Source organism: Somniosus microcephalus, chromosome 1 (genome assembly GCF_052327205.1).
Source record: "Somniosus microcephalus isolate GS21.2 chromosome 1, FLI_Smic_1.0, whole genome shotgun sequence".
Classification (NCBI taxonomy): domain Eukaryota; kingdom Metazoa; phylum Chordata; class Chondrichthyes; order Squaliformes; family Somniosidae; genus Somniosus; species Somniosus microcephalus.
In genome coordinates this window covers 392,710,300-392,724,980 of record NC_140987.1, presented here as the reverse complement: position 1 = coordinate 392,724,980, position 14,681 = coordinate 392,710,300, and the positions used below count along the sequence as shown (strand labels likewise).

The 14,681-nt window shown below is 42.0% G+C and overlaps 1 protein-coding gene across 1 annotated transcript in view; it reads right to left on the bottom strand.

The window, feature by feature from the left end:
- zdhhc9 (zDHHC palmitoyltransferase 9) overlaps positions 1-14,681 on the bottom strand; it is a 120,072-nt gene that overhangs the window by 25,165 nt on the left and 80,226 nt on the right. Inside the window, exons 3-4 of the mRNA XM_085997366.1 lie at positions 9,288-9,446; positions 3,715-3,852 (exon numbers count right to left, since the gene is read on the bottom strand). Coding sequence (XP_085853492.1) covers positions 3,715-3,852; positions 9,288-9,446 — 297 coding nt within the window. The remainder of the gene's footprint in view (positions 1-3,714; positions 3,853-9,287; positions 9,447-14,681) is intronic.

Sequence of the window (14,681 nt, the reverse complement as noted above, 5' to 3'; positions counted from 1 at the left end):
GTTTGGTAATACTGCACTCCTCAGAAGCAAGCCGAATACTATGGGCTGGATTTTACTCACCGAGACGCGTTGGGGGCGGGACTGCTGCCTTCTGGGTTCTTGTCCCGCCCCCAGCAACATCTTACACACAAATGCTATTTTCCCCTGATTGGCCTTGTTAAGCCCGCCCTGCAGGCTTGCTGGCCAATTAAGGGAAAGCTGGTGTCAAATGACATCAGTTGATGATGCTTCATCTGCCAATTTTCTTAAGGCACATGAACCATAAATTTTTGACAGATGATTTGATAGTGTTTGACAGCATTGAGGTGCTGTCAAACACTGAATCACTGTACACAGGTGAGCCCTTGCACCCAGGCTCTCCAATGACTTTCTCCTTAGGATGAAACAGATGGCAGCTGCCAGAGAGGGTACAGAAGCAATCTGTCACTTCTCCCATTGAGGTGAGGTCACACAAACACTTCAAAGCTTGTCAACTACAGAAAAATCTAAACACATTAAAAATGACTTTCCCAACATTTCCTTACCTCTGATACTCACCAGTGTCCCATTGCATCCTTCACACCACTTCTGCAGTTGTCATCTATACACCAACATAGCAACAGACTCACAGCACACCTCACTTACCCTGGCAGGATTCCCCGATGTCAGATAGCCTGCAGAAGTCTAAAAATTGGAAAAAGCCTCTTAACAAGCAGTTAAAGTGGCTTTAATCCTCTTCCTGCCACTAGGAGTCGGGTTCCTGCGCAAATCGGGGACCTGACGCCTGGGAAGATTGGTTGGAGGCGGGTTCGGGATCCGCTCCCATTCTTTTTGACTTTCCCCAGCAGTCCCACCTAGTCAGGGCTGGTAAAATCCAGCCCTGTGTGTTCAGGTTTGAGTGGCACAAGGTTTAGTGCTCGTGAAGCAGCAGCAGCATCAATGTCAGGCAGTTCCACGCTGCCGCCACTTTACATCCCATATTGGCTGCACAGTAAGCACCAGGACTAAAATTTACAGGGGTGGCATCTGCCAGAATTAATGTAAAAGACAGCAATGTCTACTGATACTAATACTAAAAGGGATATTTCTTATCAGAGGCTCTTTTATACAAATGTATTACAGAAATCTGTAACCATCAGAGACATGTTTTTTTAATGTCTAGACATTAAAATACTAATTCTACATAGTATCTAAATGTTTAAATTGCATGCCAGCTTGGCTCATTTGAAAGTACTCATGTCTGTGGGAAAATATGGGTTCAATTCCCACAAAAGTTTGAGTACATAAGCTAGGTTGATATTTCAGTACAGTACTAAGGGAGCACTGATTTACTGAAGATGATGCTGTCCTTTGGATGAAATAATTTAAGTTTATTTATTTGTTCAAGGAATGTTAGTGACACTACATTTATTTCCCATTCTTAATTGCCTTGAGGCAGTGGTGGTGGAGGCGAGGTTTCTTCTTGAACTGCTGCAATCCTTGTAGCGATGGTGCTTCCATGCCATGTTAGATAGAGAATTCAATATTGGCCTAGTGACAATGGAGGAACAAAAATATGTCCAAGTGAGGATGGTGTGTGGTTTGGAGGGGAACTTGGAAATGATAATATTCTGACAACATTGTTGCCCTGTGCTTCTTGGTGGTAGAGGTTGCAGGAGAGGGACCTGCGGTCAAAGTAATTGTCAAAGATGGCTGCATTTTCCCTCGTTCGAGATGGCCATTAGCTAGCACTTAAGTAGCATGAATGTACCTACCTATTCTAAGTCTGGATGCTGCCCAGCTCCTGCTGTAGGCTGGCACTGACTATTATTAAAGGTCCTGTTACATTGGCATTAAGAAAAGCAGAATGATTTCCAGCTGTCTAGTCTAATATTCCTTCCTGAACCAATAGTATCAAGAATGGATTGACTGGTTATTCATTCACTGCTATTTGTGGGAAGCTTCTGGTGCCACTTTGGCCCACATAATAGTCATTGCATTTCAAAAATTCAAAGGCTGACATCACATTTGGGAATTTTTAATCTTTATCTTCAAGGAAAGGACTTTAAAATAAGGTGTGTGTAAGTGCTGTACTTTAAAAAAAAAAGTCATTTCTCAAGTTTAAAAGCGCCACTGGCTGCAGCCACCGAGACAAAGGGGTTATTTGTGAATGAGCCAGACATTGAACACCAAATAGATGAGCCATTTTGCAGCTCAATCTACTTCCTCATTTCAGGTTCATTAAGTCAGGGTGGCCTCTATTCATTGAGGATAGCAAGAGATGGTATGAGACCCACATCCCTAAAGGAGGGGGGGAGCAGAAAGAGGAGAGGTATTATTGACAGGCCTACTTGTGAATCACTGAACAGGAAGAAGTCAGGCAGACAGGCCTCTCATATGTTGAGCACATAGAGAAAAGAAAAGAGACATAGAAGAGTCAGTTTGGTTTTAAACAGGAGACGGAGATGCACGCCTAGTCCTATAGCTAGAACTGGAAACAAAAGTTGTAGATCAGTTTTTGCAGTTAGAAATGGCCTAGGAATATGTCAAAAACAAGTCAATCAACCAAGAAAGAGACAGGGTATGTGGTTTATTATTTTGAATAAAGTATGAGGTTTGTTGACAACTGTTATTCTGTATGTAAAATAAAGCATTTTTACCTGCCTTGAAATTGAACAAAAAAAAGCTTATTTTCTTCTGCCTGCTGTGCCTCACCATTCTGGCAGAGAAAAGCATACTGGAAAAACTAGCCTTTAACTGGCTGAAAATTAGTTTATCAGGTAGTAGAATGCAGACCTAGCTGGCACTGGGCCATCGCACAGAGTGGCACACCTTTACATATAAAAACGAGGATTGTTGCAAAACAAGTTAATTCGTTGTCAGGGGCAGTGTTTACCTTGCAAATGTTCTGTTGGGGGTCTCCACATTTTATTAGGCAAACATATAACTGGATCCCCTTGGGGCCCTGTTGCAAAGGTTGCATAGTCCCAACGTCATCCCTGCCCACAGTGCTATCATACCCAGGAAAGAAAAACAACAGTGGGCAATAGACACTAAAACAAACCTACGCATGCATACAAAATAGGTACTTTGCTGTGCTACTAAGCTTAAATACTGTGTAAACATTTTCACAGTAACAGCCTTGTTGACTCTGATTGCACCTTTCCCTAGCCATTGAAAAGTTCAGAGAGGGTGAGGGAGAGGGGGAAAAAAATGAAAGAGCAGCATAGTGGGTCACAAAATAGCTTTCCACTTGAGGCAAAAGTCTCCCTTCTCTGCTGCCTGAAAGGGTCTTATGCACAATTCATTTGGGCAGCCTCTAAATAGTTTTTAGTGGGCACAGGCCACGCCAAACAGTCCCTATTTTGGTATTAAATTAGCAATCTCACTCAGACCGCAGATTGGCCAGTGTGGGAAATGGAAATACACCACTAGTGCAGATGATCTGATGCACATTGTGGGGGCAGAATATAACCTGCGAGTGCCTGATGCAAATACTGGGTGCCCAAGTAGGAAAGTTCCATTCCCCATCGCTAATACTACAAACCGTGAGCAGAAAATTAATTATAGAATTTTAAAAATTCAAATCAATACTCTGATTTGCTTTTGGTCTCATTACACAGAGAAAGACAACATGATGATTCAGATGGACCTAATTCTTAATGAACCAGTTAATCAGATTTTGTAAAAACCTAATCTTATTGCAAATGTTTTAAAGAATAATATTACAAGGTAATTAATTTCTCAGGTACTTACTCAGTGCCACATGTACAATATCAAAAGCAAAGATGTAGACGGTGAGGAATGACAACGATATGGTGAAGAGGTAAAAGAAACGGTAATTCCTCTTTCCAACACAGTTTCCAACCCAAGGACAGTGGTGGTCAAAACGTTCTGGGGGAGAAAAAAAAATCAAAAAGTTTGCACACATGTTTCCGTAACTTTTCCTGTCTAGTTCAAATTATGCTCCCTTGTTACCAACTGCAAAGCAAAAACACGTGGTAGATACAAAAAGCCAGGTAGGTTCAATCAGTCACATCAAATGAAAAACACTGCTGGACCTACTCTGTAAAATGAATAAGCTACTCAAATTTAGCTTACCGACAAATTTTAAGGCATTATGATCTGCCGTGCCTTTTTATTTTTTGGAAGGGGGGGGGGGTTACTTTTACAATTATACCCCAGCAATTACCAGCACCATAAGAGGTGAGGCGAGGTAAAAACAAGTGTGTCATTTGCCTTCTATATTAGCAAAGGGGTGAAATGGAATGATCAAGATTATGACAGACATGCCAGCACAACAATATGTGTAAGAATGTATTGCAGCATAAATTCATTGTGCTGACCTGAAACTCAGGCACTCACACTGCAATAAAGCTCTAAAGGTGCCAATAGTCCTTGGATATCTCAATCAAGTGGCTACACCTCCTCCCTAGCCTATGTTTAGCATCCCTCCTCAATGTTCTTTTTCGAAATAAAGAACAGAACTGCATTTCAATCAATGTAAATTATAGAATTTAAAAGAAACCACCTTTCAATTTAATTAACCGAAAACTAAACTACTGTACAAACTAAATTTAATTTTGATGGTAAGCTTTGCTCTCAATGTGGTTTGTGTTGGGTGCATTCATTATTTAGGAGCATCTAAAATTTAAAAGATTTAAAAAAATACACATCAACTGTCTGCGATTGCCCAGTGGTGCAGAAAACATTAGGCACCTCAATCACTGCTTAAAAGCCCTGTATCCAAAGGTAACAACTTAATTGATGTTCTTCTGGGCCACTTATATCACTCTGAGCTGCATACCAGAAGGTGAACAGCAGCAGACCGGGCACAGCCTCCCTCCAACTTTCCTTGTCACTAGGAATTAATAATGGGGAACGGGGAAATGGCAGAGACTCTGAACAAATATTGTGTATCGGTCTTCACTGTAGAAGACACTAACAACATTCCAATAATGGATAATCAAGGGGCCACAGGGAGTGGGAACTAAAGACAATCACTATCACTAAGGAAATAGTACTCGGTAAAATAATGGGACTAAAAGACGACAAGTCCCCTGGACCAGATGGCCTGCATCCCAGGGTTTTAAAAGAAGTGGCTGCAGAGATAGTTGATGCATTGGTGGCAATATATCAAAATTCCCTGGGCTCTGGAGAGATCCCAGCGGATTGGAAAACCACAAATGTAACACCCCTGTTTAAGAAAGGAGGGAGACAGAAAGCAGGAAACTATAGACCAGTTAGCCTAACATCTGTCGTTGGGAAAATGCTGGAGTCCTTCATTAAGGAAGCAGTAGCAGGGCATTTAGAAAAACATACCGCAGTCAAACAGAGTCAGTATGGTTTTAGGAAAGGGAAATCATGTTTAACAAATTTGCTGGATTTGTTTGAGGATGTAACAAGCAGGGTGGACAAGGGTGAGCCAGTGGATGTGGTGTATTTGGATTTCCAGAAGGCATCCGATAAAGTGCCACATAAAAGGTTACTGCATAAGATAAGAGCTCACGGAGTTGGGGGTAATATATGCATGGATAGAGAATTGGCTAACTAACAAAGCAGAGTTGGGATAAATGGGTCATTTTCTGGTTGGCAAACGGTAACTAGTGGGGTGCCACAAGGATCGGTGCTGGGGCCTCAACTATTTACATCTACATTAGCGACTTGGATGAAGGGATCAAGTGTAATGCAGCCAAGTTTGCGGATGATACAAAGATGGGTGGGAAAGCAAGTTGTGCAGAGGACTCAAAGAATCTGCAAAGGGATAGAGACAGGCTAGGTGAGTGGGTAAACATTTGGCAGATGGAGTATAATGTGGGAAAGTGCAAGGTTATCCACTTTGGCAGGAAAAAATAAAAAAGCAAACTATTATTTAAACGGAGAGGGGTTACAAAATGCTACAGTTCAGAGGGACCTGGGGGTCCTTGTGCATGAAACAAAAAGTTAGCACGCAGGTACAAGTAATCAAAAAGACAAATGGAATGTTGACCTTTATTTCAAGGGGGTTGGAGTATAAAAGCAGGGAAGTCCTGCTACAACTGTACAAGGTATTGGTGAGACCACACCGAGGACTGCGTAGTTTTGGTCTCCTTATTTAAGGATATACTTGCATTGGAGGCAGTTCAGAGACGATTCACTGGTTAATTCCAGAGATGAGGGGGTTGACTTATGAGGAAAGGTTGAGCAGGCTGGGCCTATACTCATTGGAATGTAGAAGAATGAGGTGTGATCTTATCAAAACAAAGATACTGAGGGGGCTCGACCGGGTAGATGCAGAGAGAATGTTTCCCCTCATGGGGAAATCTAGAACTCAGGGGCACAGTCTCAGAATAAAAGATCGGCCTTTTAGAACAGAGATGAGGAGGAACGTCTTCTCTCAGAGGGTCGTAAATTTGTGGAATTCTCTGCCCCAGAGAGCTGTGGAGGCTGGGTCATTAAATACATTTAAAGGAGGTAGACAAATTTTTGCAAGATAAGGGAGTGAAGGGTTATGGGGAGCGGGCTGGGAAGTGGCTTTGAGCCCTAGATCAGCCATGATCTTATTGAATGGCGGAGCAGGCTCGAGTGGCCAAGTAGTCTATTCCTGCTCCTATTTCTTATGTTCTTATACATTTCTCCTCTCATCTAAAAAGGCACTCACACTGCAATAAAGCTCTAAAGGTGCCAGTAGTCCTTGAATATCTTGATCAAGTGGCTACACCTCCTCCCCAGCCTGTGTTTAGCATCCCTCCTAAATGTTCTTACCAAAGGGAGAAAAAAGTTAGTTTTATTTGCTGCATTAGTGGTAGGAATAGTATGAAAAGCTTGTTTCACCTTTCTGTATCACTGGCAATCAATAAGTTTTGTTGCTTTAAAATTTTAAATAACCAATTTTTTTGTGTGCACTACTAGTTTAGAATTCCCATCAGCCTTTTCACTGGGCCATACAGTCTTGCATAATCTTTTTAGTTTCATCAATAAAACCAGCACTGGAGATTTCACAGGATTCACAAATACATTCTTCTACTCTAGTGAACAGTGTAGCGTTCAGTTTTCAAGGACATTTCATAAAGCACAGTGCTTTTATGTTGCTTTGCAAACCTTTTATGGGTAAGTGTTTACCTATATTTGTCAATTGACAGCTTTTGTTCACCAGCTCAACCTTCAAAGATGATTTTACCAGGTGCTGGTACTTCGCAGCTGTCATTGCAATATCACCACATAACCGAATTCTTGTCTCCCTGAAAGTAATGCATTCAATTACCCACTGTAAAATCTTCAACTACCCTCCACTTGGTGTGCACAATTAGTAACTGCACAATGTCAGGCTACACAGTGCAAGGAAATGGACCAGTGATAGCTGTGGGTACTTATATTCATTTAAAGATGCTTCTGTTTGGATGTGTATTACCCATTATAGTTGCACAAATTTGCTTCTTCTCTTAGAGTACGCTCCTTGCGCTTGGCTTCCGCTTGCTCCGGCGAAGAGACTCGAGGTGTTCGGCGCCTTCCCGGATGCTTCTCCTCCACTTTGTGCGGTCTTGGGCCAGGGATTCCCAGGTGTCGGTGGGGATGTTACACTTTTTCAAGGAGGCTTGGAGGCTGTCCTTGAAGCGTTTCCTCTGCCCAACTGGGGCTCTCTTGCCGTGCCGGAGCTCCAAGTAGAGCGCTTGTTTTGGGAGGTTCGTATTAGGCATGCAGACAATGTGACCCGTCCATCAGAGCTGATCAAGCGTGGTCAAAGCTTCGATGCTGGGGATGTTGGCCTGAGGAAGAACACTGACATTGGTGCCCCTATCCTGCTAATGGATTTGCAGGATCTTGCGGAGGCAGCGTTCGTGGTACCTCTCCAGTGCTTTGAGGTGCCTGCTGTACATGGTCCAGGTCTCTGAGGCATACAGCAGGGCAGGTATCACTGCTGCTCTGTAGGCCACGAGCTTAGTGCCAGGTTTGAGGTCCTGGTCTCCAAACACACTCTTCCTCGGGTGACCGAAGGCTGCACTGGCACACTGAAGGTGGTGTTGGACTTAGTTGTCGACATCAGGCTCCCGAGTTATGGTCCACATTGTCCAAGGCCTCGTCGTGGATTTTGATAATCGGGGGGCATAAATGTGTGGCGGGGGCAGGTTGGTAGAGGACCTTTGTCTTACGGATGTTTAGTGTAAGGCCTATGCTCTCGTACGAGTCGGTGAAGGTGTCGACGATGGTTTGGAGTTCGACCTCCGAGTGAGCGCAGACGCAAGCGTCGTCTGCATACTGTAATTCGACGACAGAGGATGGGACGAACTTGGATCCGGACTGGAGGCGACGGAGGTTGAACAGTTTCCAGTTTGTTCTGTAAATTAGCTCCACTCCAGTGGGGAGCTTACCGAGGGTGAGATGGAGCATTGAAGCAAGGAAGATCGGGAAGATCATTGGTGCGATGACACTGCCTTGCTTGACCCTAGTTCGTACGTGAATTGGGTCTGTGGTGGAACCATTGGTCAGGATCACGGCTTGCATGTCGTCGTGAAGGAGGCGGAGGATAGCGACAAACTTTTGAGGGCAGCCGAATTTGAGGAGGACACGCCATAATCCCTCACGGTTGAGTGTCGAAGGCCTTTGAGAGATAAAAGGCGGCCATGTACAGCAGTTGGTGCTGTTCCCTGCATTTCTCTTGTAATTGACGTGCGGTGAAGATCATGTCCATTGTGCCCCTTAGTGGGCGGAATCCGCATTGCGACTCTGGGAGGAGCTCTTCAGCCACTGGGAGGAGGCTTCTTGCGATGACTTTCCCTGTGGCAGACAGCAGGGAAACTCCTCTGTAATTACTGCAATCGGACTTGTCACCTTTCTTGAAGATGATCACAATTACGGCGTCCGAGATCCCCTGGCATGCTGTCCTCCTTCCAAGCACAAATTCTAAGTCACAATTGGTAGCAGCAGGCACAATGTCTTACTCAAACCAAAAAACAGATACCCAAGTAATGACAGGATGCTACCTGAATTGAGAATTTTTTTAAGCTTATTTATCCTGGTCTCTTGATGTCAAAAGAATGTTGCATACAGAGCCAGTTCACCTGCCAACTTCCTACGCCACAGTGGAAACCTTCAGAAGGTGTAAAGAGGGTAACAACCAGCCTCTGATGTGAATCTTAAATCCTGATTGTTGAACTTGAACACAAGGTGGCTGAATAACAATAGTCTCCATTTGATTTTGCAGCAGCTTTTGAGTGGTTTAGTATCTTGAAAGAGGAGCGGTTTCTCAGTGGGAGATTCCTTTCCTACACTCTAAACTAATGAAGCAACTTTCTTCCATCTCTAGTCATATTATTTTAAGCACATTTCAAAAGAATGAATATCCTACATACCAACACAGTTATCACAGACACTACAGTGGGATGCCCGAGGCGGACGGAATATCTTGCATGTGTAGCAGTATTTCAATTTGATAATCTGGTTGTTGATCTGAATATCTTTGATTCTCGGTGGTGGTCGCTGGCCTGCTGGGACATTCCCATTGGCTGCCTCTGGAGATTATGGTAAACAAACACACATCTGTTAGGTAACAGTATCAATAATGTTAAAACATTTAAAACAGTGCCAATTTAATGGTGTTAAAAAAAGTAAATTAAAAAACAAGGCAATACATTTAATGGTTTAGTGGAGTATGTGCTACTGGCACAGACTCACGAGCAACCACCAGATTAGAAATCAGCGCTCAGATTTTCACTCAACTGGATGCAAAATAATTTGCATTGTTGAAGATATACTAACTAGATCACTATAGCACCCAGCTCTCAATATTTTCCATCGTCCTTTTTTCTCTTTCTTAAATATAAGAGACACAGTACAGTAGTTGTCTGCCAGAATTGCAAACCTTACAGATGTAAAAATAACATTAGAATCTGTCTTTTGTATAGGCAATAGCTCAGTGCTGTTAGATGATGAAAGCTGTACATGTCGATTTAAGGTCAAGCAATACATATATTCTAAACTACAGAGAGCTTTCAATTTTTGTGCTGGTGAAATCTATTTTCTCCAAATGGTTTCTAATTTATCGCAAAATCCTAATCATGCTGAACAAATTCTCAGAGCTTCACAAAAATCAGGTTCTCGAACAAGGAGTCAACACCTTCAGGAGGGGTAAAACTAGCAAAGAAGGAAACCTCATAACATTATTTGGTTGTGTGACCATAAGGGAAGTAAACAACATTCAAACAGATCTGGAACAATTATAACAGAAGGATTTTATTGAAGATAAATCCCTACTTGAACAGGAATCAGCAAACATACACAGGATGGAATGTCCATTAGCAAGTTATAAAAGGATTTGGGTGCAATTATTGATCATTCACTGAAAGGTTTCAATTCATGTTCAACTGTTAGCAAAGCTAATCAAAGACTAAAATACAATTCAAGGGTTCTTGTCTAGAAGTCAAAATAAGTTTTCATACATGACAACCTAAAAAAAACTGGCATAAGCTGACTACATTTTTAAAAAGTTAACCACCCCAAAAAACCTCAAACACAAGTAATTACACGGAAAGTGCATTGGGGACAAAGGCTTATAACCAAAGCTACATATCGAAGAGGTGAAAAAAACATAAGCACTGAGAGCCTGAAGGTGTTAAATGAGTCAAAGGTACAAAATTCAAAATGTAATTTACTTTGGGGAGTGGAGGGCAGAAACTGAGGCATGGCTCCCCCAAAACCCCTAGAAAAATCTGGATTTTCATACCATTTGTAAATTCCAAAATACTGGAAAATGAACCAATTGCAATTTTGTGTCTAAAAAGCACAAGACATTTATTTGCTCAATTTTATTGAAAACTATTTTCTATTTAAAATTTAGAAATTATTTATTTTTCTTTATACTTTAAAACTTCTGTCTGAAAAGGTATTTTTTAAATTGCCCAATAATAAATCTGGACTTGACCATTCCAGCCAGGGGCATGGGTAAGTTTCCAATTTTATATATTTCTTTCAAATGCTATCCACACCTGTTGATACATTTCTAGGTGGTGAGGAGCATGATTGCCAGAAATGTTTTAATTTTTACATCAAGAATGGTGTATTCTAGTTCATTTTAGACACGGTTATACGTCACAATTACACAGTATCCAATTTTTTTTGGAAGTAACTTAGACCAGTGTATCACTTATTTCTTAAGCTAAAACAGTCACTTCCCCTCCCCCGCAGTTTAAACATTCTACCCACTCGAAACCACCCTCAGTAGATGGAAACATTCTATTCCATCCTGCAGACTCAGTTCAGAGGCATGTCACTTCCTCCAATCTTCCCACCTCATGGTGGCGCTTTTCATTCTCGCCCCAAATCAATTCAACAATGCACTCTTCTGCCTCCCTCTCAGGTCAAGTTGGCAGCCTACCTTCCCCCAATCCATGCAGGTACTCTTCAGTCCCCTCGGTCTGTAGAGACATTTTTCTCTCCACCCTTCCCCCCACCAAAATCTAAGCTGGCATGCTTTTCTCCTTTCCTCCCCACCCAAATGAAATCTGTTGTTCTTAACATTATTTAGGGAATTGGGGGTGGGTAGTTGGGAAGTGAGAGAAAATCTGCAAAGACTTGACCAGAAAAAACAACAGATCTGGACCAAATATGCATAGGCATTTTAATGAATAAATAAAATGTAAGCTAACACAGCATTTATTATGGCTATAAAATTGAATGGGAGTGGGGGGGGGGGGGGGGGGGGTGGAAAGAGAAGATGATCAAGAGAGAATTTGCAAGGACTATTTTGTAAAAAAAAATGCTGTGAAAACCATAAGCACAATGTATTCACTTTTTTGTTACACACTGCTGGTGTCAATATGTTAACAGACCAGGTCTCAATCATGCAAAACAGCTGTCCAACTTGCTAACATTCCCCTACTCCCTGCAATTTCCAGAAGACAAAGTTCACAATTTATACCATTGACTATGCTGTCCCTTTAACTGTATAAAATATGTACATGTTCAGATGCTCTTTTTACTTCTATGAATTATTGCTTCACTGAGCAGACAAAATAATATTAAATAAGTGACGACATTAATGGAAGGGCACCATTTCAGAGCCATTGTACTGTCGGCAGCCCATGTGATTAAAATAAACTGCAGTGTAAAAAAGCCTATCCATAATTAACTGCATTATTTCTGCTTCATGCTGACATTCTCTCAAAGTATGAGTAACTGTGGCCCACAACAAGAAGCAATTTAATTAATCAGGTCAGTCTACACATGTCACACAAAATGGAAGGTCAGCAGTGGGAAAAGCACCAACCACTGCAAGTTCCATTTGCTTCAAAAACAAATGTACACACTAACATTTACCAGAAAAGAGCCATTTCTTTCACCACCACTCCACAAATGAACATCATGTACAGGAAAAATTAATACTGTGAAACCTGCCTATAAGAACATAAGAAATAGGAGTAGACCATTCGGCCCTTCGAGCCTGCTCCGCCATTCAATAAGATCATAGCTGATCTTCTACCGCAACTCCACTTTCCTGTACTATGCCCATATCCCTGGATTCCCTTAATATCCAAAAATCTAGCAATCTCTGCCTTGAATATACTCAACGACTGAGCCTCCACAGCCCTCTAGGGGTAGAGAATTCCAAGATTCACCACCCTCCGAGTGAAATTTCTCCTCATCTCAGTCCTAAATGGCCGACCCCTTATTCTGAGACTGTGACCCCTGGTTCTAGACTCCCCAGCCAGGGGAAACATCCTCCCTGCATCTACCCTGTCAAGCCCTGTAAGAATTTTGTATGTTTCAATGAGATTATCTCTCCTCCTTCTCAACTCGAGAGAATATAGGCCTAGTCTACTCAATCACACCTCATTAGGACAATTCCCCCCATCCCAGGAATCAGTCTGGTGAACCTTCATTGCACACTCTCTCTCTATGGCAAATATATCCTTCCTTAGGTAAGGAGACCAAAGCTGCACACAATACCCCAGGTGTGGTCTCACCAAGGTCCTATATAATTGCAGTAAGACATCTTTATTCTTATACTCAAATCCTTTTGTAATAAAAGGCCAACATACCATTTGCTTTCCTAATTGCTTGCTGTACCTGCATATTAACTTTCAGCAATTTGTGTACAAGGACACTCAGGTCCCTCTGAACACAAACATTTCCCAATCTCACCCTTCAAAAAAAACACTCTGCTTTTCTAACCAAAGTGGATAACTTCACATTTCTCCACATTATATTCCATTTGCCATATTCTTGCCCACTCTCTTAACCTGTCTATATACCTTTACAGCCTCTTTGCATCCTCCTACATAAGAAATAGGAGCAGGAGTAGGCCATTCGGCCCCTCGAGCCTGCTCCTCCATTCTATGAGATCATGGCTGATCTTCTGCCTCAACTCCATTCACCGGCCCCATCACCATATCCCTTGATGCCCTTACTAGTCAGAAATTTATCGACTTCTGTTTTGAATATACCCAATGACTGAGCCTCCACAGCCCTCTGGGGTAGAGAATTCCAAAGATTCACCACCCTCTGTTGAAATTTCTTCTCATCTCAGTCCTGAATGGCCTACCCTTTATCCTGAGGCTGTGGCCCCTGGTTCTAGACTCCCCAGCCAAGGGAAACATTCTCCCAGCATCCACCCAATCAATCCCTGTAATAATTTTGTATGCTTCAAGCACTGATCCTTGTGGTACCCCACTAGTTACAACCTGCCAACCCAAAAATGACCAGTTAATTCCTACTCTGTTTTCTGTCCGTTAACCAATCCTCAATCCATGCTAGTATATTACCCCCCAATCCCATGAGCCCTAATTTTGTTTAATAACCTCTTGTGTGGCACCTTATCGAATGCCTTCTGAAAATCCAAATACACTGCGTCCACTGGTTCCCCCTTATCGATCCTGCTAGTTACAACCTCAAAAAACTAAGATTTGTCAAACATGATTTCCCTTTCATAAGTCCGTGCTGACTCTGCCCAATCCTATTACTACTTTTTAAGTGCCCTATTACCACGTCCTCCTCAAAAGATTCTAGCATGTTCCCCATTACTGATGTCAGGTTAACTGGTCTGTAGTTCCTCATTTTCTCTCTCCCTCCTTTCTTAAATAGCAGGGCAACATTCGCTAGCTTCCAATCAGTGGAAACCATTCCAGAATCTGGATTTTTGGAAAATGACAACCAATGCATCCACTATCTCTGTAGCCAACTCTTTCAAAACCCTAGGATGTAGGCCATCATGTCCAGGGGATTTATCAGCTTTCAGTCCCATTAATTTCTCCAGTATTATTTCCTTCCTAATACTAATTTCTTTCAGCTCCTCATTCTCACTAGAGCTTTGGTTCTCCACTATTTCCAGAATTTTTGTTTGCGTCTTCTTCTGTGAAGACAGACACAAAGTATTTGTTTAATTTCCCTGCCATTTCCTTATTTCCCATTATAATTTCTCCTGTCTCAGCCTGTAAGGGACCCACGTTTACTTTTGCTAATCTTTTCCTTTTTACATACCTATAGAAGCTTTTACAGTCTGTTTTTATGTCTCTCGCTAGTTTACTCTCGTATTCTATTATCCATTTCTTTATCAATTTCTTGGTCCTCCTTTGTTGAATTCTAAAATCCTCCCACTCCTCAGACTTACTACTCTTTTTGGCAACATTATAGGCCTCTTCCTTTAATATAATGCTATCTTTAATTTCTCGTCAGCCACAGGTGGACCATTTTTCCCGTGGTGTTTTTATTCCTTAAGGGAATGTATATTCATGGCAAATTATGAATTACTT